General features: G+C 55.1%; 3 protein-coding genes across 6 annotated transcripts in view; 2 read left to right on the top strand and 1 right to left on the bottom strand.

The window, feature by feature from the left end:
- Podxl2 (podocalyxin like 2) overlaps positions 1-8,118 on the top strand; it is a 39,413-nt gene extending 31,295 nt beyond the window's left edge. Inside the window, exons 5-8 of the mRNA XM_004999648.4 lie at positions 5,400-5,556; positions 5,807-5,868; positions 7,251-7,430; positions 7,824-8,118. Of these exons, the coding sequence (XP_004999705.2) occupies positions 5,400-5,556; positions 5,807-5,868; positions 7,251-7,430; positions 7,824-8,033 (609 nt within the window). The 3' untranslated portion in view covers positions 8,034-8,118. The remainder of the gene's footprint in view (positions 1-5,399; positions 5,557-5,806; positions 5,869-7,250; positions 7,431-7,823) is intronic.
- A 303-nt stretch (positions 8,119-8,421) lies between these two features.
- Positions 8,422-12,670, top strand: Abtb1 (ankyrin repeat and BTB domain containing 1). 2 transcript variants are annotated; one of them, XM_003461487.5, is made up of 12 exons: positions 8,422-8,577; positions 9,254-9,316; positions 9,408-9,463; positions 9,724-9,868; positions 9,970-10,129; positions 10,221-10,266; positions 10,509-10,625; positions 10,706-10,824; positions 10,919-11,017; positions 11,110-11,277; positions 11,823-12,023; positions 12,092-12,670. In XM_003461487.5, exons 1-12 carry the CDS (start codon positions 8,522-8,524, stop codon positions 12,296-12,298), a joined length of 1,437 nt encoding a protein of 478 aa, XP_003461535.1. In that variant the 5' UTR covers positions 8,422-8,521; the 3' UTR covers positions 12,299-12,670. The 2 variants fall into 2 exon arrangements, with proteins under 2 accessions (XP_003461535.1, XP_063093870.1); XM_063237800.1 differs by lacking the exon at positions 9,408-9,463 and having other exon boundaries at positions 8,494-8,577.
- Positions 12,671-16,356: 3,686 nt separating this feature from the next.
- Positions 16,357-27,922, bottom strand: part of Mgll (monoglyceride lipase) — a 91,494-nt gene continuing 79,928 nt past the window's right edge. For all 3 annotated transcript variants that reach the window (XM_063237802.1, XM_063237803.1, XM_063237801.1), the window contains exons 7-8: positions 20,777-20,992; positions 16,357-18,461 (exon numbers count right to left, since the gene is read on the bottom strand). In XM_063237802.1, coding sequence (XP_063093872.1) covers positions 18,345-18,461; positions 20,777-20,992 — 333 coding nt within the window. In that variant the 3' untranslated portion in view covers positions 16,357-18,344. The remainder of the gene's footprint in view (positions 18,462-20,776; positions 20,993-27,922) is intronic.

A 27,922-nucleotide genomic window follows, 5' to 3' on the forward strand; every position in this document is an offset into this window, starting at 1 on the left:
GGAGCTGTGGCAAATCAGCTCACTGTGGTGTAGAGCAAACATGGAGGCATTTGCAGCAGCAGAGGAGCAGAGCCCGGAGCCTAATCTCCCTGCAGGACATCCTCCAAAGCTGCGGTCTTGCCTGCAGCCCCTCCCAGTTTCCCTTCCTCCCACTGGCACACCAGGCCAGCCATCTAGTCTTTAACGCATTGCCTTTTGGGAGACCTTTAAGATCCAAACCATCATATTCTTTGGTTTTTTGAGACACGGTCTCACTGTGTAGTTTAGGCTGGCCTTGCACTCACTATGTAGCCCACGCTGGCCTCAAACTCATGGCAGTCATCCTGCCTCAGTCTCCCAAGTGCTGGGATTATAGGGGTGCACCACCACACCCAACTCAAGCCATTATATTCTGCCCTGACCCTCTAAGGCTCACAGCCTCATGTCAGTCTCACAATGCCAAATGGACTCATTCCATCTCAAGACTCCCCAAGGCCCTAATAGTTCCAGCATTGCTCAAAAGTCCAAGTCCAGAGTCTCCTCAGTGAAAGTCAGGTAGGTCCATACTTCCAGCATGTGACAGTACAGTGCGAACATCCCCATTCCAAAAGAGAGGATGAGAAAAACAGCAGCAGAGCTAAACCAAAGGAAGGGCGAAGCCCGGAAGGGCAAATACTAATTCTCTGTGTGCTTGGGACTTGAGAACTGCGACTGGGACTTGAGAACTCTCTTGAGGCTGCTTTCTGGGACTCTTGACACTGCCACACTGCCTGCCCCAGGTCGTCCCTGAAATCTCATCAAATGCTTCTGTGACCCCACAACTCTTGCATTCAGCAGGCCTGTAAAACATTTACTATGCAGCTGACACAAGGTCTGTGCCAGCAGAGGCAGTTGCCGGGCCCCCTGGACTGTGACAGTCATGGTCTCTAAGTGCCTGGACAGCTGAACACACGGACATGAATCCTGGGCAACACTTCCCAAGCATTCTGTGATGAAAAGTGGGGTCTTGCTGATTCCTGAGATGCCCTCAAGGCCTCTTTCCTATGTCCAGGTGCAAAGTGCTTGGCTCCTTTTTAATGTCACTAATCTCTACACCCTCTTTGGTCCGACTTTAAGGGCTCTCCTTTTCTGACCAAACTGCAAGTTTTTCAAATCTTTCCACTCTGCTAAATTTCCATTCATATAGATGTGGCTAAAAGCAGCCAGCAGTACTAAATACCACTGCCTGAATATCACCTAGAATTTTGCTCCACCAGATTATTTAGTCCATAATCTTTAAACTCAGCCTCCACAAAATCTCAAGGCATGGTCCAAATGTAGGCCCGCTATTTTCTAGCACATAACATGAAGACCTCTACTCTATTTCCTTGCAGAGTCCCCATTCCCACCTGAAAACTCATTGGCAAGACTTTACTGCCTGTGTTCTTACTAGCATTCTTGTCTCTGAGCTCCACTACAGCACTCCAGGCTTGGTCTAGCCGACTCCTCAGATTTCCCAAACACTTCCCATTACCCAGCTCCAAAGGCTACTGAACCACCTTGTTTAGTAGAATCATGGCAATAATCCCACCTCTCAGTGCCAGTTCTCTATGTTTAATAGTCAGCTTCCCATTACTGTGACAAAATACCTGAGATAAACAATTTATAAAGAGGGAAAGTTTGTTTTGGGTCCTGGTTCCAGAGGTCAGTGCTTTATCATGGTGGGAGTGGTAGTAAAGGAGGCCACTCATTCATAGCAGCCAGGAAGCAGAGAACCCTAATGGGACCCTAATGTCCCCTTTGGGGGACACCCAGTGACATGAATTCCTTCCACTAGGTCTCATTTCTTAGCTCCCCATACCCCCTGGGAGGGCCCAAGCCTTTAGCACATGGCCTCTGAGGGACATTAAGATGCAGACCCTAGCAGTGTCCTTTAGTAGCTCTTCCTGCAAGGATACCTCTGCTTTTATTTATGTAAAGATGTCTTTAATTTTCTTGCATTTTGTTGTACCCAGGGTTTGAAAGAGAATAGGTTTAATACAGGGCACATAATTTATAGAATTATTTTACAATATTCACCCAAAAAATCAAATGCAGAAGAATACATCTCTGCACAGCAGAGACCCAAAGAATCCAGCCAAGGGCCTGGATCCCATGCCAGTGTTCTGCATGAGTCCAGTTGAAGGCCATGGCAGCATCCCCCACAAGTCCAGTTGGAGGGCTAGAGTCCCTGACAATGTCTCCTGCAAATCTGTATCAAGGGTGTATACTGGGAAGACCCAAAGGTCAGCAATGGACACTAGAAAGTCTGCACCAGTGGAATGAAGGATCTGTGCCAGCAGGCTGAGGGATCTGCACTGGAGCCAGGAATCAATGCTCAAGGCAAGGACCAGAACTCCCTCAAAGAGCAGAGCAGCCATCCTCAGCGACAGTGAGGTCCTGAGCTCTTCCAACAGTGAGAACAGCTGAGTGCATACCAGGAAAACCAGCACGACAAGCTTCTCCAGGAGAATCAACAGCACACCCTTTTTCCCTCATTCCTGCTTTGTATGCTGTTGGCAACAATCCTCAGGTGGGTGATCTGCACCCAGAACCACGCTGATTCAGTTCAGGTGGGTGTCACAACTTGACCATTAGTTAATCCACCACACATTCCTTTTTGTAAATGTACTTTGAAATAATTTCAAATTTATAGAAAGAATAGTACAAATTCTACAAGCACTTCAGCCTGATTTACCAGTTGTGTGAATTTTTCAAACAATTTGAGAAAAGCTGAAGGTATCGTTCCCTTTTGGCCCATCCTAAATACATTAGTATGTGTTTCCCTCAGAAAAAAATATCCTCTATATAACCACAATACAGTGATCAAAGTCAGGGATTAACATTTGTGCAAACTTATGAGTTGATCTATCTGCTTCATTATTTGAGGTTTTACCAATGGTCCCAATAAATATTTTGCAGCTTGTCACCCCTTATGGTCCAGGATATCAGAGGACAGTGCCTGCATTTACCTCTCACATCTCTAGTCTCCTTTAGTTTGCAAAAGTCCCAGCCTCTCTTTGTTTGATGATTTTGATTTTTTTTTTAGCTTTTTGAGACAAGGTCTCACTATGCGGTTTAGGCTGGCCTTGAGCTCACTTTGTAGCCCAGGCTGGTCTTGAACTTGCAACGATCCTCCTGCCTCAGCCTTCCGAGTGCTGGGATTACAGGCATGTGCCACCACGCCCGGCTCTTCAATTTTGATATATTTGAAAAGAACAGGAATAACGGTGACTTATGGAGAGGCCATATCTTCAGGAAAAGGCAGAACCGTGTCAGCAGTGTCTCAGAAAAGTTTTACAAGCTAGAGCTCCATCTGTGGGGATTTGATCTTCCAGCTCTGCATGCACTGTGAAGACTTGCCAGCTTCTGCTTCACATTAGATCACAGGAAACTGAAACTGCAAAGAATCTAGCAGAGGAAGCAGGAAGACAGAGTGGGGGCATTCAGAGCTATCAGCTGGGAGTTCCAAAACCAGAAGAGAGCCCTTACTCTGAAACGCAGGGATCCTAGCCTTTCCCAGCACCATGGAGAGAGGCACAACAGGCTAGGGCTTTGATGGTCCTTTGAGAAACCCCAAGGACATGGGCACAGAAGCAGAGCTGGCCACGTTGTTTTTCCCTGGTCCAGACCTGGAACTGGCCATCTTTTCGAGAAGCTCTTACTGCTTTTCATGAGGGGAGGTATTTAGAAACCAAGCTCTGGCTGCAGGAAGGCTTATGGCCACGGAGCTGTCTGTGCCCTGGGCCTTCTAGTGAATGATGTGAAGTCTGAGTTGAGTCTGTTTTTCCTTTTCCAGTTGTCACAGCACCTTTGAATAAGTGTTTTTCTTACCTTACTTTACCTTTCCACTAGAGAACCTAAGGCCTTCACATTGTAATACATCCCCTAGCCCTTTCCTATTGTTCAACTTGGGTCAGGATCTCAGTAATTTACTAAGTTGCCAAACCCAGGCCCGAACTTGTGGTCTTCCCATCTCAAACTCTCGAAGTACTGGGATTAGATTTGCACCACCATACCAGGCTAAGCTACAGCCTCAGATACTTTTCTTGTAATCTTCCCAGGGTGTTAGGACCTCCATCTTCAGATGGGAAAATTGAAGCTCAGAAAGGTGTAGTATCTTGCTGACAATCACAGAGCTGATAAAGAGCAGAAACAAGACTGCAATCCAGACTTACGAGATTCCAAAGTCAGGGCTTCTTCCCTTTACCACAAACACTTGATTTTTCTGTCTCACAAGTGGTGTGACGTCTGTCATCATCAGATCCTGTGGGTGTGAGCTGGGCAGTATCTGGCCAGGAGAGTCAGCCTGTGCATGGGTGGAGCGAGCCCTGTGGCAGGATGGGAGCACTGGAATCCAGTGCTTGCACCCTGCCCTGGGCAGGCAAGGCCAGCCCTATCCCTGAGGAAAGCAGGGACCTGACAGGAGCTGCAGGTTCCCTGGCTGCTGAGTGGCTGCTTCCCAGGCTTCACATTAAAAGGGCATTGCGCTGGAGGCCAGTAAATACCAGGGCTTGCGGCTGTGCCTGCACTCACCATGGCAACCAGAAACATGGGTCCAGCATCTCAGTCACCCTGGCAGCCTTTTGGTTGGCATGACAACCAGCAACCACTTGTTGGCAGAGATGTTGGGAGTGGAGAGAGATCCTGTGAGATGCCCATAGTTCCTGAGAGCCCTGGCTCTTGGCCCTGGTGGCTCTTAGCCCCAAGGTAGCACCCATGGGTGAACTGAGCAGTGGGAAAGGTGTGGCTGGGGCTTGAGAGCCTGCATGCATAGACAGGAGGCGAGGGCTGTGGAAGGGAGCTGGAGGCTGCCGTTCCCTGTGTTCCTGTCCTGGGCCAGGCTCCTGTTTGTGTTTTAATTGTGTGATTACTGGTGCACATGGGAAGAAAAAGTGTCTGAGTGTGTGTGAAACTGAAAACAGGTCTTCTCTCGCTCCTTGTGCTATAGGTGTAGAGTCTTCTCTGAGATCACTCTTTGGGTGGCCCTGGTAACAGCACTGACACCAGGCTGTGCCTATGCCTGCCACCAGCTGCCTAGTGCTCTGGTGCTGTCTTTGCATCTGAGTGTGATCCCTCTTCCTATGTTCATCCTGTGCCACACATTTCATGCCAGGCACAAGGCAATGGGTACTAACCCATGTCCTCAGCTTGTCTACCACTGTGTGTGGGTGTGTCTGTCACCTTGGTCAGTGGTGTCTCTGGGCTGACCCATGTCTTCCTCATGTGGGAGGCTGAGCAGGGTACACCTTGGGGTTCTCACCAGCAGCAAGCTTGTAGCCAGCTTGTAGCTGGTCCCCAGAGCTGCCTCAGAGAGCCCAAGGATCCTCTGGCCACTGATTGAAGGTGGAATGGGCCTGGTGGAAGACGAGGGGTCCAGAGCTTCTGTCCCTGCCTTGCAGGAGGTATTCCGGCAAAACCGGGGGCTGCGGCTCCTGGCCCTGGTGGAGGAGGTACTGCCCCGCCACCGCCGTGGCCATCATGGGGACTGGCACATCTCTCTGAGCAAGCCCAGTGAGAAGGAGCAGCACCTCTTGATGACGCTGGTGGGCGAGCAGGGTGAGCGGGGTTGCAGGCGGGCCCAAGCAGGGTGTAGGCACTGACCCAAAGGAGTTCTGGTGGGGGTGTGTGTGAACCTGGAGCAGTAGCAAACAGCGGGCCCTCCACATGGGTGAGGGCTGAGGTGGCCACCAGTATTACAGCAGATGTTAGATGACCCCCCATGTCATCTGAGCTTGTAGGTGGGTGGGGCCTGGAGACCCCCTAGGCAGAGCCATGCCTAGGCTGATGCCCATGTCTCTGCCCCCAGGGGTGGTGCCCACCCAAGATGTCCTTTCCATGCTGGGTGACATCCGCAGGAGTCTGGAGGAGGTGAGAGTGTGGGACTGGGGTCACCTGGAACACACAGCCCTCTGGGGATTTCAGGCCTCATGGGGGAGGTGGGCAGGGGACACTTTGTTACATGCAATGCTTGCACAGGTTGGGTGGAGAGGGGCTGTGGGCAGTGGTGGGAGAAGCCATCATGACAGGAGGGATATGGGAGAAACACCATGTCATGCTACGGGAACCAGAGTACCCATGAAGTACCCACTGGGACGTCAGCCAAGCATCCTGAAAGGTAGTGGTCAGTGTCCCTGGTGGGGGCCTGAGCAGGGTGGGCAGTGGGGGTAGGCTGGGAAATGGGGGTACAGGCTGGGCCAGGAAACCAGCAACATACAGGCCAGGGTGGGTCATGGTCCTGGGGCTTTTGCCCCTCATACCATCTTTGCTAAAGTGGGGATTTTCTGCCTCTGACAGGATAGTCACCATGTCTACCAAGATGCCCAACATGCCTTTGGGCCGCACTGACCTATCATTGCTCTTCCTCACCCTTCTGGCTCTGCAGGGTTTGATCCTAAGCCTCTGCCTTGGCTGTCGCAGGCATGGGAGTGGGGTGGTTGTGCCCACAGGACTTACTTCATCCTTCCTTTGCTGTCTCATGGGGCCCAAAGGCTTAAAAGTCACCCTTCTGAGTGCTATAATGTCCCCACTTAGGTGGAGCTGGAGCCCACAAGCTGATGGGCTCATGGGCACTGGTGGGTGCACACAGGCCTGCCTGCCTCTTGCCCCACCCTGCCGGGCACTCAGTTCAGCCAGACCCGACAGAAGGCACGCTGGGTTTCTAAAAGTGCAGAGTGAAGGATTTAGCAAAGACACTGGGGGTGACTTCAGCAAGAAAAATGAACACTTGCTAATTTCTAAAGACAGAGAAACGTGTGCTGGAGATGAGTGGGGGGGGGGCAGGAGCCATGGCCTTAGAAGCCCCTGAGCAGTCCAGACCTCTGCACCAGGGCCTCCTACCACCCCTGCCAGGTGCTGAGGTGCTGGGAGCTCTGTCCAGCCCTGGGGTGCTACAGCCCATGGGGAGACACCAGGTCCAGTGGGGTTGGGGGAGAGTGCTGGGTGGCCACATGCCATCAGGGAGCCCTCAGGAGATATGGGAGGAAAATGACTAGCTGTAGGGGACTGTCTCCATGGAGGCCAGAGCCACAACCAGGCTCTCTGGGTTGGGTCAGAGCAGAGGCCATGGTGAGGAGCTGAGGGCCTGGGAAGTGGCCATGGGGTGAAGCTTGGAGGTGTCCCCAAGTGGATAGGGTGGAGATGGGTAGACAGTGAGGCTCTGGGAGTACCGCTCCTAGCCTCTGAGAGCAGTGGGAGCTACCTCTGAGAGCCCCAAGGTGCCCACCACTGAGGGTCGGCCCCTCTTGCCCCAGATTGGCATCCAAAACTACTCCACAACCAGCAGCTGCCAGGCACGGGCCACCCAGGTGCGCAGTGACTATGGGACACTCTTTGTGGTGCTGGTGATCATCGGTGTCATCTGCTTCATCATCATTGTGCTGGGCCTGCTCTACAACTGCTGGCAGCGTCGGCTGCCCAAACTCAAGCACGTGGTGAGCCTGGGGCAGGGCTGGGGCTGGAGAGGAGGCCTAGAGAGCCCCAAAAGTCCTGGGCATTCAGGACCGGGTGGCCCAGCTGCTGGCCCCAAGGGTGCTGGAGGTTCGGAGTAAGTGCTGGTCCCACTTATGGGCAGGAGAAGTGGGCAGCCCCTGTACACACTGCAGCCCAGCTCCTGCTGTGAGCCATGGAGTCCCTGCTGCCCAGAACAGGGGTGAGGTGGAGGGACCATAATATGCCAAGGAGGCTGCAAAGTCTTCTTTGTGGAAAAGATTGCTAAGTTGCTCTGTGGACCTCACATCTGCGGTGCCTTGGGGACCCCAATGAGGGGCTTTCCTGTACCAGCAGCTGCTCTGGTTGGGACACAGCCCCGTACCCTGTCCCCGCAGTCGCATGGCGAGGAGCTGCGCTTCGTGGAGAACGGCTGCCACGACAACCCCACGCTGGACGTGGCCAGCGACAGCCAGTCAGAGATGCAGGAGAAGCAGCCGAGCCTGAATGGCGGCGCGCTCAATGGCCCAGGAAGCTGGAGTGCGCTCATGGGGGGCAAGCGCGACCCCGAGGACTCGGATGTGTTCGAAGAGGACACACACCTGTGATGGTCCGGACGCGGGCGCTGCGCCTGGCTACCCCACCCCGCCACGCGCCCGTGGCCGACCCATTAAACCCGCCCGGCCCCGGGCACCGCGCCTCTGAGTCGTTCTTACTGGGGTGGGCGCTCAATCCTCTCGTAAAGGTCGACTGGTTCTGGGGTGGGTGGGGTCGATCCTCAGCAGGGCTTGGTCCTCGGGCTGGGATCAGTATAGATCCTCCAGGTGGGCTGGGTTCTTCGAAGAGTCGACCCTGAGGTGGGCTCGGTGCAGGTCCATGGATCCGAGGGCAGGTTCGGTCTTCCCGAACGCATTCTGTCCTCCAGCAGGCTCCGTCCACGGAGCCAGGTCGATCGGTCCTCCAGGCGCCAGGCGCCGCTGCAGAACCGGAACACAGCTGAGAGGGGCGGAGCTGCGGGCGGGCGGGTTAGGTCTCCGCGCATGTTTACATCTGGCGGAGCTCCGCGTCGCTCGGCTGGGGTCCGAGCGGCCGCGCCATGGACACCAGCGACCTGTTCGCTAGCTGCAGGAAAGGGGATGTGAATCGCGTGCGGTGAGAACCCCGCGGGGACCGGGGCGGCTGCATGGTGGCGGCGGTGCAGTGGCGCCGGGGGTGGCTGTGTTGTGGCGATAGTGCGGTGGCTCCGACGCCGCTGCTGCGAACCTGGCTGGGGTCGCCACCCCTCACGGTCAAGGAATGCGGGGAGTTACTTGCCCGGCACTTTGCGCTACCTGCCATTCCATCACTACCCCCTCTTCACCCTCCCCCGGCGCTCACCAAGCTCCAAACCCGCCCGGGGAGCTTCCCAAGTTGAAGGCCACTCAGCACTCCCGGTACAGTCGCGGAAGCTTCCCTGGGCTGCGGGTCCCCAGGGACGCCCCACCCTCGCAGTAGCTCACTCAGCTTGACCCCTTCTCACTGCACCCCACAAACAGCTGTCTCCCAACTTCTGCCCGCTGAATCTGTCCTCTTCTCCCCAGCGCTCCACTCCTGGGGATGCGGCCAGCAGCGTCCCAGTGGTCCCCTGCCCTTCCTAGCTACTGTCCGGGCTCTAGCTGAAGGAGGGGCCTCACCCCTAGCTGTTCCCCCTTTTCTGAAAGGCCTAGCCGGCAGGGTGGTACCAGTATTCAGCACGGTGCCTTTGTTTCCTACCGAGGCATGGTCCCCCTTGATCTCCTCCTGGGGAACGGGAACCACTGCTGACCCCAACTGTGACCTTCCTACCCAGGTACCTGCTGGAGCAGCGTGATGTGGAGGTGAACGTGCGGGACAAGTGGGACAGCACCCCACTGTGAGTGCCAGGCAGGGGGGTAATGGCCTGGAGGTAGAGGGGCTCTGCTTTGCTGATAGCTGCCTCCTGGCCTTCCTTCCTTCATACTCAGGTATTATGCCTGCCTATGCGGGCACGAGGAGCTGGTGCTGTACCTCCTGGCCAATGGTGAGAGGGTCCCTTGTGTATGAGTGTGTAGGTGTGTGTGTACCTGTGTGCATGCATGTGTGAGTGAGTGCACAGAGCACCCTCGTGCCTCTGCCTTGCAGGGGTAGTAGGGGTAGGGTGGCTTGGGTACGGGGAAGGGGTCTCTGGGCTTACTTCGGGCTTTGGCGTGGGGAGCTGAGATGAGAACCTAGAAGATCAGGAGCCCTTGGGCCCTCCCTGGCCATAGCCCTGGCCCACTGACCACTGAGCCCACACCCTAGGAGCCCGTTGTGAGGCCAACACCTTCGACGGTGAGCGCTGCCTCTATGGGGCGCTGAGTGATGCCATCCGCCGGGCACTACGTGACTACAGACAGGTCACAGCTGCCTGCAGACGCCATGACTACTACAACGACTTCCTGCAGCGGTGAGGGGCCAGGAGGGCTGGGGGGCACTGTGCATATATGCACAGGTACCAGTGGCTCAGGGTTCAACAAACAGTCACAGCACCCCCTTCACTGTCCCCAGGCTCCTGGAGCAGGGTATCCACAGTGATGTGGTCTTCGTGGTACATGGAAAGCGGTTCCGGGCACACCGGTGCATCCTGCGAGCTCGAAGCACCTACTTCGCCAACATGCTTGACACCAAGTGGAAGGGCAAGAGCATGGTGGTCCTCAGGCATCCCCTGGTGTGTCCCTCAGGGTGATAGACGCTGATTATTCAAGACAGTGGAGTTCTTGCTGGTGGCTGCCCCTGACCTCTTGACTGTCTGCCCACAGATCAACCCGGTGGCCTTTGGGGCCCTGCTTCAGTACTTGTACACAGGTGATGCTCTTGCTGGGGTTCGAGGGTTGGCTTGGGTGACCCATCCCTTCTCTCCATGGTCTCTGCCATGGTGGCTACCTCTGGGGTCATCTTACAGGGTGGGGGGAGAACCTGTCCCACCTGAAACTCAGCCCTATCTTGTCCTTGAGGGCCTTCAGAATGGAGAGACCAGGGTGAACTGGGTGGGTGGTGCCACCTAGGAGGCCCCTTCCCTGTCTTCTGACACCCCACACTACCCTCAGGCCACCTGGACATTGGTGTGGAGCACGTCAGCGACTGTGAGCGCCTGGCCAAGCAGTGCCAGCTGTGGGACCTGCTCAGCAACCTGGAAGCCAAGTGCGAGAAGGTGTCCGAGTTCGGTGCGTGCAGGGCCCCAGGCCGAGGGGGTGGCTGGGCTGGCAGGACTGACCTCCTCCTTGAGGCTGCTGTTGCCCCACAGTGGCTTCCAAGCCAGGCACGTGTGTGAAGGTGTTGACCATCGAGCCCCCAGCCACTGACACCCGGCTGCGGGAGGACATGGCGCTGCTGGCTGACTGTGCCCTGCCCCCTGAGCTGCGCGTGAGTGTGGAGTAGTAGCTCTGATCCTTGGTTGACCCAGGCTCGGCCCCTCCCTTTAGTGAGGAATCTTAACGGTGTCCTGTCTCCTCCCCAGGGTGACCTCGGGGAGCTGCCCTTCCCCTGTCCCGATGGCTTCAATAGCTGCCCAGACATCTGCTTCCGTGTGGCCGGTTGCAGCTTTCTCTGCCACAAGGTGTCTGTCCCCTCCCCACTGCCCTGGACCCTGGGCTGGCTCCTTAGGGGCAGACCCTGGCCCTGGCACTTCCTCAATCTGGCTTCCCTCAGGCCTTCTTCTGTGGCCGCAGTGACTACTTCCGGGCCCTGCTGGATGACCACTTCCAAGAGAGTGAGGAACCTGAGGCCACGGGCGACCCTCCGGCTGTCACCCTGCATGGCATCTCACCCGAGGTCTTCACCCACGTGCTCTACTATGTATACAGTGACCACACCGAGGTGCGGGCTGGGAGGGATGTCAGGTGCACAGTCACACTGCGGGAGGAAGGGGAAGGGGGGAAGGGGATGATAGGGTGTGGGGTTTCCCTTTCCGAGAGCTGCTGGGATTGCACCACACCTTCCCGTATGTTGTGCATGGGATGGGGGGACCTGATGGTATCTGGCCTGAGGATGTCCCTGGCTGCTGGTGGACGGGGCAGTGGCTGTCCTTCACCCATGTCAGAGCTATGCCCTACCTTTGCTAGGGTCCCCTCCAGCTAGTTGTTATTTATTTATTTATTTTTAAAAATTTTGCTCGTTGTTACCTTAACAGCCTTCACTGGAGGCAGACACGAGTCTCTGGCCTCCCAGCCAGGGAAACTTGGGCACAGAGGAGCAAAGAGCTGCCCAGAGCCCCATGGCCAGCAGCAGATCTGAGCCCAGCCTGTGCCAACCTGCTTACCAGCCATGGGCTCCGCTGCCCTTTGGGTCCCTAGGATCCTGGTTGGTGCTAGACTTAGGAAACCTTCGCTGACCTCAGGGTACAACTCCCCGTTCTACCATAGCTGTCCCCCGAGGTGGCCTATGATGTACTGAGTGTGGCTGACATGTACCTGCTGCCTGGCCTAAAGCGGCTGTGCGGCCGCAGCCTGGCACAGCTCCTGGATGAGGACAGCGTGGTGGGTGTGTGGCGCATAGCCAAGCTGTTCTGCTTGGCACGGCTGGAAGACCAGTGCACCGAGTACATGGCCAAGGTCATCGAGAAGGTAGGCTGTTTCCAGTGCAGGGCTGGGGGACTGAGGGACTGCCGCGTGCTGAGCCCGCCTGTCCCCAGCTGGTAGAGCGTGAGGACTTCGCCGAGGCAGTGAGGGAGGAGGCGGCCGCCGTGGCAGCCCGGCAGGAGACAGACTCCATTCCACTGGTGGATGACATCCGCTTCCATGTGGCCAGCACCGTGCAGACCTACAGCGCTATCGAGGAGGCACAGCAGCGGCTGCGGGCCCTGGAGGACCTGCTCGTGTCCATCGGCCTGGACTGCTGAGCCCCCAGGGGTGCGCACCTGTGCACCTGTGCGTGCAGCTTTTCCTGCCCTCACACGTGTCCCAGGGTGGAGGGGTCTGCACCCTGCAGGGCCCTGGGGCCCCGGGGTGGGGGAGGTCTCCGTCCCACATGTGCCTGGGGACCCGGGATGGGGAGGTCTCCTTGGGATAAGCCTGTCCTGCAATGCCCAGGCTGGCCCAAACCCCAACCAAGCACAACTCAGGGAACCGGACGGGGATCCCCACTCACTCTGTGCCTGCCTCCTGCTTCCCGCCTCCTCTGTGGCCTAGGCCAGCTCAGCTCAGCGCCCTGGGTGTGACCAGCAGGAGGAGCGGTGCCTTCGTGTGGCAATAAACCTTGTGTTCACTGTGGACTGAGTCTATTGGGTGCAGCTTGGAGGTCAGAGACATGAAAGCCTTCAGTGGGTAGCCCTGGCTTTTGCACAGGTCCACCCCCTCAGGTGGTGAGCGGCAGTTAGGGCCCTAGCAGAGGTTGGCAGACCTGGACATCAGCCTTGCACCCCAGCCCGGCCTGATCCTCCTCCCTTTCTCCCACCCCACTGACCTACACTGGCTCCTAGGCCTGAGGCCTCCTTGGACTCTGCTCTGCCTTTATTTTTTCCACTATTGGGTGCTCAGCCTACATCCCAACCCTTTTTATTTTGTTGGCTAGATGTGGAGGTGCATGCCTATAATCCCACCATTTGGGAGGCTGAGGCAGGAGGATTGGCGCTGTTTGAGGCCTGCCTGGGATACATAGACCTTTCTTAAAAATTAAAAATGTCTTTGTAATTTTGCTGTTTCCCATGCTGGGCAGTCCTGCCTTAGCCTCCCAGAGTGCTGGATTACAGGCCTATGCCACCACACACAGGGTCCAGCATGTCCTTGGGCAGTGGCTCACTCCATACCATCACACAGCTCCCCACTTATCTCCAGCATCTCACAGGCCTCATGGCTGGTTTGGCTGGTGTAGGGGAGCTGCAGGCTCTGGGGTGACTGGCTGTGGAGAGGGTGATGTGTATGTGGCCAGGTGGGCAGGTGCCTATGACCTGTAGCAGCCAGTGACAGGTGAGAGGGGAGTGGGGTCTGGTTCCCATAGCTGTGCCTGTGCTGTGGGTGGGGTTGCAAGGGGCCTCACCTGAGATCTCATCCAGCAGCCCCCGCCTGTGACCTATGATATAGACCCATTCTGGTGGCCCTGGCAGACAAACCAGGCTAGCGACCTACAGTCCCCAGGTCCCAGCCTGGGCTGTGCTTACTTGTGTGTACCAAGTTAGGAAGGGAGATTTAAATGTTTTGGGGAAAACTGTTAACAGAACGGGCATTTCTCTCCATGGAGGAGGGCCGATGAACTGGGCGTCCGCTTGCCAGGCCCGTCTGTGTCCCAGCAGGCCGAGGACAGCACTAGGAAGGGACAGGGGCAAGCTTCGAGGTTAGCCCGGAGTTCCTGCTTCTGAGTACAAAAAAGTAGTGTGAAATAAATGAAAAATCATTGGTTTTTATTGGAAAAATATAGGTATTCTGACCCAACTCAAAGCACTTCTAGATTTTTCCTAGGTAGAAAACCTGAGTTGAATGAAGACAAAGGAGGAAGGTGAAAAGGGCACTGAGCCCGTGCCGCAGCGGTCATGTGCGGGCAGCAGGCTGCGCTGCCCGGTCCAGGACTCCGCCTTATTTGAAAGGTTGGTAAAGCCTAGTGTGTGGCCATGCCTGACACGGGAGGCTCATCGCACATTCAGAACCAGCCTGGGATATACAGGGTTCAAGGCCTGCCTGAAGGACAGCAAGGCCCTGTCCCATAACAAAGCAAAACAAAACAAAACTTCACGAAGGAGAATTTAAGAAAAGGAATTTACTTTTTCACCCATACTATAATAGAGTTCTTGTCAAAGGAAAAGAAAAGGTCACATGGTTTCTGCATTTGCTTCCCTCTGCCTGGAAAACTCATCTATAAAACCTTCAGTGCGCCCTCATGAAGCAGGGCAAGGACTATAGCTGCTGGCATGACAGGCAGCAACCGGGAGGGCGAGGCCAGGTACTCTGGCGGGAACAGGGACAGAAAGTTTTCACTAGGGAAAACTGGGACTAACCCAGACACCTCTATTGTGAGCCTGTGGACCAAAGCCAAGTTCTGGGTGGTGTCCGACTCAGGTCACCTGGAAGGATCCCCTCCTGGCTTCAGCACTTAGGGGCCAGGCCTCCCGCCCTCCAGCCCTGAGGCTGATGAATGCTTAGGTACAAGGTAAGAGTGATTCACATGTAGACTTTTGCTGGTGTCTTGACTCTTGCTGCTGTCACCAGAGCTCCTAAACTCCTGGGCTCAAGTGAGCCTCCTGTTCTGTTCCAGCCTCCCAAGTGTGGGGATCCCCCACGAAGGTGCTGCCACACTCAGCTAGAGGAGCTTTTCTCCTCCCTCTCCACCTGCTCCCCCCCCCCCCCCCCGTGCTGGAGCCCAGGGTCTCTCACATTCTGGGCCAGCGCTCACTAGTGAGCCATGTTCCAGCCCTTGGACTGCATTTTAACCATATTTTGTGTCATCGACATGAAGCTTTTATGACACTGGTGGAGACTCATGTGTTCAGGCCTCTGGTTTTGTCCCAGGGATGGGCAGCTGCTGTCTCTGTCCTCCTGCTGCCCATTGGTCAGGGGATAGGGAATTCTGCAGGAAGCTGTCCATCCTCAGGCCATGCTGGCCCTCCCAGCCTGTTCCCTCTAACAGGAGCAAGGCCACCTGCCTCCCATGCTGGAGCAGCAGGAGGCTCCTGGGCTCCGCCCACACTGCCTAGTCCTCCTCAGACTCAGGTGTAGCCATCACCAATTCTTCGGCTTCCTCTTGTGGCCACGGTGTGCCCGCCGCCACATGCTGTCATAGCCGGGCCTCATGTTTTCTCCCAGCCACGAAGCCTAGCTCCTCCAGGAAGCTTACTGTGCTCAGGGTGACTGGCACACTGCACCCCTGCCCTGGGGCGCCTGCACTCCCTGATAGCTGAATGCTGCCCCTTGTTTTTCAGCTGGCTCAGGCTCCTTTCCCAGCACCCCCTTGGCTGTGTCCCTGCCTGTCCGCTGTAGATATGAGCAGAAATACTGGATGCAAAGTCTGAGTTCTGCTGTACCCTTTCAAGGATGCATGACTCTCTCCTTTTCTCCCCTTTCTGTCCGCTGGAATGAGGGTGAAGTAGGTGGAGCTGGAGCAGCCATGTTGGACTATAATAGGCTGAGGCCAATGGCTCCAGATCCCAGGGCAATGGAACAAGAGGGTGTCTAGGAAAGTGAATAGGGAAGCGGAGAGGCATTGGTCAAGGCTGCGTCCCCTACCTAGCGCCACAGTTCTGTCAGATCCCCGTCCACAGTGACAGCTCTCAGTGTGGTGCTGGCCCTCCCGTGATGACACCTGGTCATATGTCGCTGGGGGCCTGTTTCCTGCCCCTCCTAGCCACTGGCTGTAAGAGCTTGTGCTGTCTGGGCCTGGACACCAATCCTCTCCAAGCTGGGTGCCCAGAGGACTAATCAGGCAGAAATGTGCAGAAAGGATCGGCACTGGCTGACTGCCTTTGTGCAGTTCTGGGCAGTCTAGGGGGCATAGAAGTGACACAGGCCTGCTGCCTCGGGAGGCCCTCACCTGGATTCCAGCCCCCAGAAGGACCCCAACATATCCACAGGGCCCAGGAACATGGCTCACAGCTGCAGAGCCCAGCATGGCCCTTCCGGGTGGGGGTCTGGGCAGTGGTACAAGCTGCATGCCCTGAAACGACCCAGCTGCAGGGACAGCCCACTCCCACCCCCGCCACCCATTTGTTCCCTCTCCTCCCTCCCTCATTCACTGCTCTTCCCTCCCAGCCCCATCACACATGGGGTCAGGCTGTGTTCCCTGGCAGGAAGTGCATCCCCATGTGGACAGGCAGAGTCCGGACAGTGTGGAAGGAACCAGGATCTGTCCAGTCTGCACCAGGACAGTTCATATCAGCCTGGGACGGTCTGGGCAGGGGTTGGCAAACCCTGGAAGAAAGGCCTGTGGTTCTGTCTCCAGGAGACCTATGGTGGCAGACAGACAGAGCCAGCACACTGAAAACACCTGGTTTATTAGGATTAGCTGTGGCATACATTGACTCCTTTAATATTCTAAAGTGATACACGCATTTCCCACAGACAGTATACGTGCCAAGCCGTGGTGATAAGAAGATTGGTGAATTGCTTGGAAAATCTGTGTGATCCTAGTTTTTGTTAGCAATGGGCAAGAGAAAGAAAAGGTGCATGAGCTGGATGGCTGCGGGATACCCTGGGGCCTGTGGTGCCAAGGCCTGGGCCTGTAAGAGGCCTGTTTTCTAAAAAGATTGTCAGTCCATTTCCAAAGAGGACACACATGGCCTCTGCGCTGCACACAGGGAGCAGTGTCCACATTGGCTTGAGGGTCCAGAGTCCAGCCAGGGCCCTAACGCCTCTCCCAAGTCCTCCCCTCACTCTCTGTGATGGTCTGCCTTGGCTGGGCTGAATGTCATGGTCATCCAGCTTCCCAAAGACAAAGATGGGATGCTGAGCTCTGGGGGCTCAGTGGAAGACGTGAGGTGGTGCCCAAGTCAACTGTGGATATGGCACGTCCTTCTCCCCTGGCCCCTCTTCAAGATTTTGCAAGACAGCCCCAATTTCACAACCCTGCCTCTTGAGCGATTCTGCAGCCAGTCACGTAAGAGCTGACCACATGTGTCAGGACCACATAACAACTCCATGCATCTTAGAGGACCGTGGTCAAGTTACATGGCCGTGTCCCTTGGGAGGGACACTGCCATCACACACCTCTGGGAGAGGCCACAGTGCCCAGGCCTGGGGACACGGAGTTCTGGGTGAGTCACTGACGGGAGCCCAGGGCGTGGTAGACTACAGACAGCAGAAACTGTCACTAGGCTGCCCATGGCAGGGGCTCACGAAACAGGCGACCCTCCTAGGGCAGGGACATCCATGGCCTGGGCAGCTGACTGTCACTGTCTGCAGCAGGGTGGTCTGCTCTGGACCCCAGGGATGGGGACGAGCCCTGTGAGTCCTGGCAGCCTCGCAGGGGACTCCTGAGGCGAGAGCACCCAGGGCAGGTGGGCCGGGTCTCCTCTTATTGCTGGCACTAAGTGAGGCCAGGACAGGGCCAGGCTGGGGTTGGCACCTGAGAGGGCAGCTGGGTTCAGGTCTTGTCCTGGAAGGGTGGCTCGCTGTTTTCTTCCCTGACTGGGTGGCCGGTTCCCTCCTGCTGCCACCAGAGGTAGCTGTGGAGCCAGCACTGTGACTCCAGGTGGCACCGGCCGCCCAAGGGAAGGGAAGGCTAGGCAGACCAGGGTCCTCTACCCTCCCTCGGGTGCAGCTTAGCTCCAGGGCTCTCCCAGCCATCCTGGCCACTGCCTGAGGAGCACCCAGTACCTGGTGGGTACACTCACAAATGTCAGGCCCCCCCACTTCCCTCTCATCTCACAGCACCAGAAAGCAACAGCCTGGCCAAGGTCGCCTGTGGGACAGGCCCAGTCCCGGGGTGGAGGGAAAGGTCCTGCCCAGCCCTTGCCTACAGGCAAGTGCCTCCTGCTGCCTTGGCCAGGCCACACTGGGGCTGACGGGATCATAGGCAACCTCGGTGGGGACATAGGCCACCTCATCATCTGCCAGAGCAAAGGCCACAGGGCTACAGCTGGTCAAAGTGGGCACTGGGGCAGAGTTCGGTGGGGGCAGGCAGGGGTGCCTCCAATTATTGCAGGCCGGCATCCCAGGCACAGGGTCTGAGGCACCTGTGTGGCTGGGAGAAGTTGGCTGAGGCTGTGTGTGTACTTTAAAGGACATTGCACCACGGTCCCTCCTTGGAGAACATTCAGTCTCTCAATCAATCAATCAATCTCTCTTTCTCTCTCTCTCTCTCCTGCATAAAGTGTCGAAGTGTTCACCCCTTAGGGTAGATCCAGTGGCTGCTAGCATTATATGACAAAAACGTCTCTTTTTTGTTTAAAGTAGATTGTGTTAGGGATTCCTCTGGTCCTGTTTGGCTCTGCCCTCCTCTGCCGCCTCCCCCAGGCCCCTGGCTCAGGGCGGACACCTGCCTCCTGTCCTTTGAGAGAACCACATGTGTATCTCATGGAAGACGGAGTTGGTCACCTCGGGCAGCTCCCTGTGAAGTATATGGTAGGCGCCTTCGTAAATCTGCAATTGGGAGAGACACAGAGTCAGGGCTGTCAGGAGTTGTGGAGGACTCAGACAAGGGATGGGAGTGTGTGCACACCCAGTCCCTCTCCCTGTGGCCTGAACATTCGGTATTCACTTCCCGTCACTACGGGGCCCACAATGCCCTTGTGTTTTCAGTGGGGCCTCCTTATGTTGTCCAGGCTGATCTATTTTTTTTTTTTTTTTTTGTCTTTTTCCTTTTTATCGGTACCGGGGATCGAACTCACGACTGCTTGCTTGCAAGGCAGGTGTTTATGCCGCTGAGCTAAATCCCCAGCCCCATCCAGGCTGATCTTGAACTCTTAAGACTCAAGAGATCCTCCTGCCTCAGCATCCTGAGCAACTGTGACTACAGATGTGCTCTAATGTGCCCAGCTGAGGTTAACACATCTTAAGCCACCTTTCACTCTCCCTCAGACCCAAGCAGTTGTCTGTGACCTACCCATGCCAGGCCAGGGACCCTTGGTGCCCGCATGCTATTTGACTTCTCGCCTTCCAGTAAGATCATGGCTTTATCCTCACCTGGTTTCTGTCCCTCCTAGAAGTGACTCCTGCCACCCTGGTGACCTTGCAGACAGGCTGGTGGGCTGCTCTTCAGGTGTCCCTAGCAACCTCCTCCAGCCCTGGGCCTTGAAGCCCTGCCAGTTTGGGTGACCTGGGCCTCCACGTCCAGCCTGAGCTCTCTGCACACTCACTGCTCACTGGCCGTTTGCATTAGTTTCTCAGAGTGGAGCCCTTGCTCATCTTGAGCTCTGTCGCAGCCAGGGTCCCAGCTCAGAACAGGGGAACATGGGTGGCTCCTCCAAAGCCAGACTCCAGGGCTCTCTTTCAGAGCTCTTTCTGTGATGCTGACAAGGGAATCCAGGGCCACGTGCAGGTGGGGCAAGATACAGCCCCTATTTTTAAATGAGCACACAGGTAACTTCAAAGATCTATTATTTCTTTGTATTAAGAAAACTCAAAATTCCCTCTTCTGGCTCTATGGAAATATATACGACACAGTTCCTTGCAGCCCCCTGTGTAGGGGACACTGGAACTCACTGCTTCTGCCAACAGGACTTTGCACCTGAGGTTCAGGGTCCCCTCAGCCTTCTCCCGCCTGTTGTCAGGCCCCCGAAACACTCTACTGCCTCAAGAACAGTTTTCTAGCCTTGGAGATGCAGTGTGACACTTCCATTTAGATATCCCCAAAAGCCTTCTGCACTCAGAGCCGGACCTTCAGAAGGCGGCTGTGTTTCGGGGCTCGCAGCTGCCTTGCTGTTAGAAGGTGGGGTCTGGTGGGAAGAGATGGCGCTGGGCGGGGTCTGGGAGGGCTCCTCCCTTTACTCCTTTTCCTCCCACCATGTGGTGAGAGCTGTCCTCCGCCACACCAACCGCCTTGGGGCCATGAAGAGAAAGTGCATCAAGATAAACTTCTCCTTGAATTTGCAGAACTCAGCACTGTTGCAGTGACCTGAAAAGTGACTATGACATACAGTATCTGTTGTTCTGGGCCTGCCCAGTGTCACTCAATATGATGCCCCCTCAGGGGGCTCCTGCATGTAGCTGAAAATATTTGTTCCTATGGCGGAGTAGGATCCTGCTGTACATGGGTGTTTCCTTTACTCGGTCACCTGCTAGTGGACACTGGGCCAATTTCATTGCTTCGTCATTGTGAATGGTGCACTCAGGAGTGTGATGGCTGGGTCACAGGGCAGTTCAGGTGGTGGTGGTGGCGGCATGTGTGTGCATGTGGTGCTGGGGCAGAAACAGTGCATTGTCTCCTCTAGGTATAAGCTACCACGCTGGGCCTAGCCCCCGCTTCCTGTGTCACCCTAGGCCAAATCCTTCCTCTCAGCCCTGATAAAAGGCACCCTTTCCCCCTGGGTCTCACTGCCTGCACTCCTGTCCCCATCCCCTTCTCCAGCCAGCACTCGTCACTTGCTGCTCAGACCCAGAGAGGAAGTCGACTTCTTTCAGGGTCTCCCTGGGTGCCCAGTGCCCTGCTGCCCTGAGCTGCCATGGCTGCTGCAGAGGGTGCCTGGCACCCGGGCATCCTTGGGCTCAGATGTGACTGTCACATCTGAGGTTCATTTGCCCAGTGCCTGGGCTGCAGTCCTTTCCTGCCCATGCCATCTTCTGATGTTCTGTTCTTTCCCTGTGGCTGATGCTTGTGAACTGACAGCTGAGGGCAGATGAGCTCAGTGCCTTAACAGACCTTTGTGTCTGTCTCCCACTCGTGCCATGCTGGTCCTTGCAGGGACCCTGCAGGCCGGGAGAGGTGTCCAGGGATGCCCATGAGGGTAGCTGCTCACCTTGAGGGTCTTGTCCTGGCTCTTGGCCCCATCCATGAGCAGGTAGGCCCCTTTGCTGTCACACAGGTGGTCTTCTGAGCCCTGAAGCAGCAGGAAGGGCAGGGTCAACTTGTGCATCCCACGTTCCACTCGTGACACAGCGTTCAGCAGCTGGATGCCAAAGGACACTCTCAGCCCTCCATGGTGGACGAGCGGGTCCGAGTTGTAACTCTCAACCTGGTATAGAAAGGGGATTATGTTAGTGCACAGTGGGGTTCCCTTTGCTAGACCCAGACTTGGTTTCTGGGACCATTTTTTTTTTTTTTTTTGTATTTTCACCGGTACCAGGGATCAAACTCATGACCACACACTTGCAAGGCAGGCGCTTATGCCGCTGAGCTAAATCCCCAGCCCCCCATTTTTTTTTTTGTTTTTCTTGAAACAGGGTTTTGCTATGTAGTCCAGGCTGGCCTCAAACTCACAGAAATCTTTGTACCTCAACCTCTCCAGTGCTTGGGTTACACATGTGTGCCACCACACCCAGCTTTCCCTCAGGATTGAGTCCCTTCAAGTCCTCTGGGTCTGGCACAGGACTTCCATGGGCCAGCAGCCTACTCAGCCTTCCTATGAGCTAGGTCTGACCTGTTGGCCCCACCAGGCTGATTCCAGGATCCCCAGGGCATCAAACCCAAGGATGCCGAAGCCCCTCATGTAGCCCTTTGTGTTTGCATGAGTACGTACATCTGTCCATTTAATTTAGAAATTTTCCACACAGTGTATCATGCCCAGTGAACGTGATACAGATGTATTGTTCAGGGAAAATGGCAAGTGAAAGTCAGGTCAAATTCTTGGATGTGAAACATAAGGGCCTTATGTAAGGCTGTCTGTCTGCACACAGGCCTGTGGAAAGTTGGAGTGTTAATTTATGTGTTTAAAATCTTAGCAGCATCATACTGTTCACTTTGGTGATTTCACTGTAAAGTAGCTCTGAAGGATTTCTTTTTTCTTTTTATTCTTTGAAATACTGGGGATTCAAGTCAGGGCTTTCACATTCACCTACATCCTTCATTCTATTTTTATTTTGAGATGGGGTTTTGCTTAGTTGCTAAGGTGCCCAAGTGTGATTCAAATTTGTAATCTTCCTGCCTCAGCTTCCCAGAGTGCTGGTCTGAAGGTGTTTTGGTATTTCATTTTGTTTTCTGTTTGTCCCCCTCCATCCTGAGTTGGTGTCTGCCTGGTAGAAGTGGGCAAGGGCATACAATAAGCACAAGGGCACTGGGCCAGGAAAAGAAGTCCCTAAGGCCTGCTTGTTCCGTGGCTTCAGGATAAAGGAAGCTCAAGGACAGGTCTGGGCCTCAGACGGTAGGGGCCTCCTGACTCTGCCAGGGAGGCCAGCTGCTCCAGGTATGCCTAGGCCATCTCTCCTCCTCCACAGGATGTGTCTAGGCAGCATCCTCTCTCCTCGGGCACCAGCCTACTTCTCACTCATCGATGCTGGAGAAGGCCCTTTCCTCAGAGCCACGCTGGGACCTTGATCCCATGCCCCCTGGCCTCTCTGGGTTTCTGGCTTCACTTGGCAGCCATATGGACAGCTCAGTATCATTGTTCAACCCGTGGCCTGAGGCAGCCTATCTGCCCCACAGGAACTGAGGGAGAGGTCTCTAGAAATTTCCCAGGCTACTTCAGAGAAAGGTATGAGGCTATACCACCCTCTGCTTCCTCTCTCACCCTCGCTAATGGATTTGGGGCAGCTTGGAGACCTGGAATGGGGTGTGGTTTGGGGACAGATTGAAGTGCAAGGTCCCTGGGCTCATCTTAGTGTTCCCAAAATTGTGGGCCACAGTCCCTTTGCTCCCACTACCACTGGGCCCAGGCCAGAGCTCCCAACTTATGCTGAGAGGGGATAGGTTATCCTGAGGCCACCCTGCCATCCTGGACTCTGTCCCAATGCTGGAGGCTGAGCACCACAGAGCAGACCATTTGTGAAGCCACATGAGACGAATTAGCCACTTCCTGCAGCTGAGCTGGCAGCAGGCCACAGGGCCAGGCCATCTGCTCACAGGCTAAGGGGACACATGACCAGCAAGCAGTATAGGGACAGAGTGGGGACAGTCACCCAGGGCCAGCTCCCCTTCAGGGTGGATAACTGTGGCTCACAGGACAGTTGGCAATGACAGCAATGGTGGGGACAGTACTGTGTGCCAGCACTACAGCCTGTGCCCAGCAGGGCGCCAGGGCATTCTGTCCAGGCTCTTCTTAAGTAGTAAAAATACAAACAGTAAACATGTAAGCTCTGGCTACATATACTGTACCATTTATTTGCCTGGTAATTCATTTAACTCTTACAACCACCTCAAGAGAGGCACTGTAGATGAGAAAACTAAGAATCAGAGAGGCTTGACAATTTGTTTGCTAATAGTCACCCCAATTCCTGTTCTCCTCTATAGAACCCTGGATAGTTAGTTAGGTACATAATTTCTCAGACTAAAGACTACATTTCCCAGCCTCCCTTGCAGTTATGTATGGTCATGTGACTATGTTCTGGTCAATAGGAGGTGAGCAGAAGAGCTAGGCATATACTTTCTGCTGGCCAGGGAGCCCTTCCCTTGCAGAGGCCTGAAGGAGACTGGGATAGACACAGCATGTAGGGGTGGAGTTGGTCAGGGGACACATGAGTCCCACAGAGCTTGTGAGAGAGGGTTGGGCCAAGTGGAAAGGGTCATACCTGGAAGTACTGAGCCACAAGACTGTCCCAGCACTGACAAGTCACCAGCCAAAGAACTGAGCCCTCTCCTGTGTAAGGTGCTGCTGTCTGGAATCTGGGATTCAATAGGCTTGTGTGTCCCTTGGCCAACTCCACCTGCACATTCTGTCTACACCCGGCCTCCTCTGGGCCTCTGAGAGGGCAGGGCTCCGGGCCTGCTGTGATGTGTCTTTTGACCACCCCTCCCTGAAGAGGGCCTAACACTTTGCTCTGCTGACCCTGACTACCAGGCCCCTTGAGGGCATCTGCTCCCAGTCACACTGCTCCGCCGCCCCAGTGGGTTCCTGTTCCATCCCTGGCTTCCTCTTCCATAGCTTGAGCACATAACGATCTGTTTGCACAATGACCAATTCCGGGCCAGGGGAAGGAGCTGCCAGATGTGTCGGGGAAGGGGCAGGCACTGATGTGAACCACAGCCACAGCCAGAGTGGGGCCTGAGGGAAACAGAAAATGGGGGTGGAGAGCTGGCGCCGAGAGCCTGAACCCTGTCCTCCAACCCAATCACAGCCACTTTTGGACTTTTAGGGTTTAGGGTGGAAAACTCCAGGAGTCCTAGGAATGTGTTCTGTTCTGTTTCCCAGAAAGGAGGTGGCCAGGTGCCCTTCACCCCCACCAGGTGACACACCAGCAAAACGAGTCACAAGCAAGAGCAGGAAGTCATTTCCAAGGTTAATTACAGTCTCATTCCATTTACAGCCATCACCACTCCCCCCCCCCACACCTTTTCACAGTGCTGGGGATGAAGTCCAAGGCCTTGTGCACACTGGGCAGGCTGTCTACCATGAGCCACACCTCCAGTCCTTTTTAAAATTCTGAGACAGGGTCTCACTAAGTTGCCTAGGCTGGCTTTGAACTCATGATCCTCCTGCCTCAACCTCCCAAGCAGCTGGGATTATAGGCATGTGTCATCACAGCCAGATCTTTTACTTTTTTCCTGCAGAGGTAGGGATGGAATCCAAGGCCTCACATGTGCTAAGTAAGGGGCCCTCCACTGAGCTGCAATCCCAGATTCCTGTGTGACTAATCTTTGAAATCACAAAATAAAGAAGATTTGTGGCTGTCATGGATAAGGGGGAGAGTGCAAGAGAGAAGTGGAAGAGGTTGTAAAAGGGCAAAGTGGGGAGTCTTGCAGGGGATATAAATGCTCTATGACCCGACTGTATCAAGGTCAGTATCCTGGATGGAATATCGCCCCATAATTTTGCAAGATGTTCCTCTGGGAGGGAAACTGATTAATGGGGAGTTGGGATCTCTCTACTATTTCTTTTTCATTGTTGAGACAGGGTTGTGCTATATATCCCAGGCTGGCCTGGAACTTGCAGCGATTCTCCTGCCTCAGCCTCCCAAGTGCTGGGATGACCCATGCATGGTACCACTGCTTGTGGATTACAATGATCTCAAACGAAGAGTTTAATTTTTTAAAAAAAACTCACAAGCCCCCGGTATTTGGCATATCTCTGGCACCCTTATGCCTCTTGTTTCAGCTGTGGCCAGGGACTCACCCACTTGAGGCAGGAGCCCAGTTATGGCCCAGGGACCCCATGGTCCCAGCTCCAGATGACTATGGTGCTGGCTGAGCTCAGCAGCGATGGTTCTTGGGGATGAAGTCCTCACCATTTCTGGGGCTCCATGTCCTCGGGCAGGTGTCCCCAGCCCCTTGTCCTGCTGATGGTAGAAGGTGCCCAGCCTGACCTTCCTGACCCAGACAAGAATGCCCGGAACTGAGAATGGCACTTTCGTCATCTTCTCTGGATCACTGCGGTCTCGTTATGAGTCTCAGGGTCCCTCAGCTCAGCTCACACTCCTGAGTGTGAGGTGTGAACACCTTTTCTCCAAAATGACCATGTGCCAGCACAGGGTGGCCTCTGCGTGCCCTGTGAGCCTGAGGCAGGTGTGGCTCCAGGTCAGGGACTACCAGGGAAATCCACATGGGAAGTGTGAGGAGATCCAGAAAGTGGCTGCCATGACTGCTGTCAGAGGTCACAAAGGCCGTGACACTTGTGCACTCATGGCAGAAATTGAAAATGCTGCCACCCCTATGGAAAACATACCGAGCTTCCTTAAAATTTAACTCAGGGCCAGATGCAGTGGCGAACACCTGTGATCTCAGCTACTGGGGAGGAAGAGGCAGGAGAAGCTTGAGTTCAAGGTCACTCCGGGCTACTTAGTGAGACCCTGGCTCAAAATAAAAACTAAAAAAGGCTGTGGTGCAGTCAGTGGTGAGCGTCTGTCTAGCACGGGACAGGCCCTGGATTTCACCTTTCATCACCAAAGCATGGGCACAGCATCACCTGATCCAGAGAGCTCACTTCAGGGAACACAGCTGGAGGAGCAGGTCTCACAGAGACGTCTGCACACTGTTCAGAGCAGCACTTTTCTTGCTGGCTGGACGTCTCCCCAGAGGACTCCACCAGGCAGTGTGACATCTTTTCTGTTTTCCCTGGGCACAGGCCCTGTCTTGGAGATGTTCCAAGCCCAGCTGGGAGGAGCCATGCTGGCCTGCACAGGTTTAGAGAGCCCCCAACTTTTATAGCTCAGACTGGCCTCAAATTCAGTGATCCTCCTGTCTCAGCCTCCCAAGTGCTAGGATTACAGGTGTGTACCGCCACACCTAGCTCCTTGAGGGTCTTTTAGAGCATTAGTTAGTTTTTGGTTCCTCAACTAGACCACTCTTCTGAGGAAACAGAGACACTCAATGGAGTCAGATAGAACTGCCCTTCTCAGAGCTTCCAAGAAGCTGATCAGAGCTCAAGGGGCTCCTATAGAGACGGGATGCTGGGGACAGACAGAGTGACTCAGCCTATCATCAGCTGCAGCTGCAACTAGCTGAAGGCCTGGATGTGTCTGAGCATGCCAAGCCCTGGCAAGGGTCTTCCCAGGGCTCCCAGCCATGTGCATGGCACCATGCAGGGGACAGGATGGCGTGGGCCCTAATCCCTAGCACTGGCCATGCTGAGAAACGTGACAGAAGCCAAGCTGGCTGCTCCATCTGGGCCTCCTACTGGAGTTCAGACCTAGTACCTGGTGCTCACAGAAAACAGTGTCACCTGGAATCAGCAATGTGCCACACATGCATGCTCAAAGCCGTGAGTTTCACTGTCCCTGTGGCTCAGGGGTAGCAAATGCTCACCCAGTAGGTGAAAAGGGGCCTCAGGTTCCATCTGTGCAGTACAAAAAATCAGCCATGTGTGATGGCACACACCTGTAAACCCAGCACACTGGAGGCTGAGGCAGGAGGATTGCTGTGAGTTTGAAGCCAGCCTGGGCTACATAACAAGACCCAGTCTCAAAAAAAAAAAAAAAAAAAAAAAAAAAAACAAACAAAAAACAAAACAAAACACAGCCTTCTCCCTCCACCTTCTGCCCCAGGCTCCGAGGAAAGCAGTGCTCCTGTTGCCAGTGGTGCAAGGGCTCCAGGAGATGCTCAGGCATCTCTCCTCCCTGCTCTTAGGCAGCACCTGTGGCCTGAGAGATAACTCAAATGGCATTTAGGGCTTTCTGGCACGGAAGGGAGGCACTGCAACCCACAACGCCGCTGCTGGGGTGGGTGCATAGTGGAAGTGTCTGTCACCTGGCATTCTGAGCAGGGACCCTAGACGGTGGCCAAGTCTAATAAATGTCAGAGCGGCAGCATCTTTGTTCCCAGGCTGCCACTGCCAAGAGCATTTGGACCGAACACAAAGAGCCTGGGCTCAGATCTGCCCAGAGCGCTGTGTGTCCTGTAGTCAGTGACTTGCCCTCTCAGGGCCCGAGCTCCCACAACTGCAAATGCCAGCAGCAAGCCTGACTGCCAGGGTTACAGTGAGATGGATGGGCCACAGGTCTCTCCAGAAGGACGTGCAACCACAGGCACTGGGCAGGAGGAAGGTTTTCTGCTGTCTTCTTGGAGGTGGCTCTGCAGACAGAAGGTGGTTATGCGGGGTGGCAGCTGAGGTGACGCTGACAGTCTGAGGTGGCTGTGAGGACGCCTGCCACAGCAAACCCCGTCAAACACCACTGCAGACACAAGGCTCAGAGCCGCCTGCCCCAGACAGACTCCCTGACTCACTGACCTCCCCACCTGCTCTGGCCAGTTCCTCAGGCACCACTGCTCGGCCCCTCTAGCACTCAGAGCTGCAAGGATCCCTGGGAAATAGCAGCTAAAGCTGAACCTTACAACACCTGACATGAGGTGGCAGGAAGGGCCTGTGGTGAACACATTTTCCCCTTTATGTTGCTATTTTTAAAGTCCAGCACAAAGTTCAAAGGACCCTTACACAAGGGGCTAATTCCCTGGGCGGTGACAGAAGAATGTAAATGCTTGCCTTATGTAGGCCAGACTTGCCTAGAACTCAAGGTGGTCCTCCTGCCTCAGCCTCTCAAGTGTGGAATTATAGGAGTATATCACTACATCCAGCTCATTT

The sequence above is a fragment of the Cavia porcellus genome, unplaced genomic scaffold (genome assembly GCF_034190915.1).
Source record: "Cavia porcellus strain 051 isolate PalLab524CR breed Dunkin Hartley unplaced genomic scaffold, mCavPor4.1 scaffold_27, whole genome shotgun sequence".
NCBI lineage: Eukaryota > Metazoa > Chordata > Mammalia > Rodentia > Caviidae > Cavia > Cavia porcellus.

Bases quoted from the DNA above. Each gene is read 5' to 3' on its own strand.
- Abtb1 (XM_003461487.5), top strand. From the start codon at position 8,522: ATGGACACCAGCGACCTGTTCGCTAGCTGCAGGAAAGGGGATGTGAAT. The intron at 9,869-9,969 runs GTGAGGGGCCAG...CACTGTCCCCAG, and splicing joins TACAACGACTTCCTGCAGCG to GCTCCTGGAGCAGGGTATCC. The intron at 10,626-10,705 runs GTGCGTGCAGGG...GTTGCCCCACAG, and splicing joins CGAGAAGGTGTCCGAGTTCG to TGGCTTCCAAGCCAGGCACG.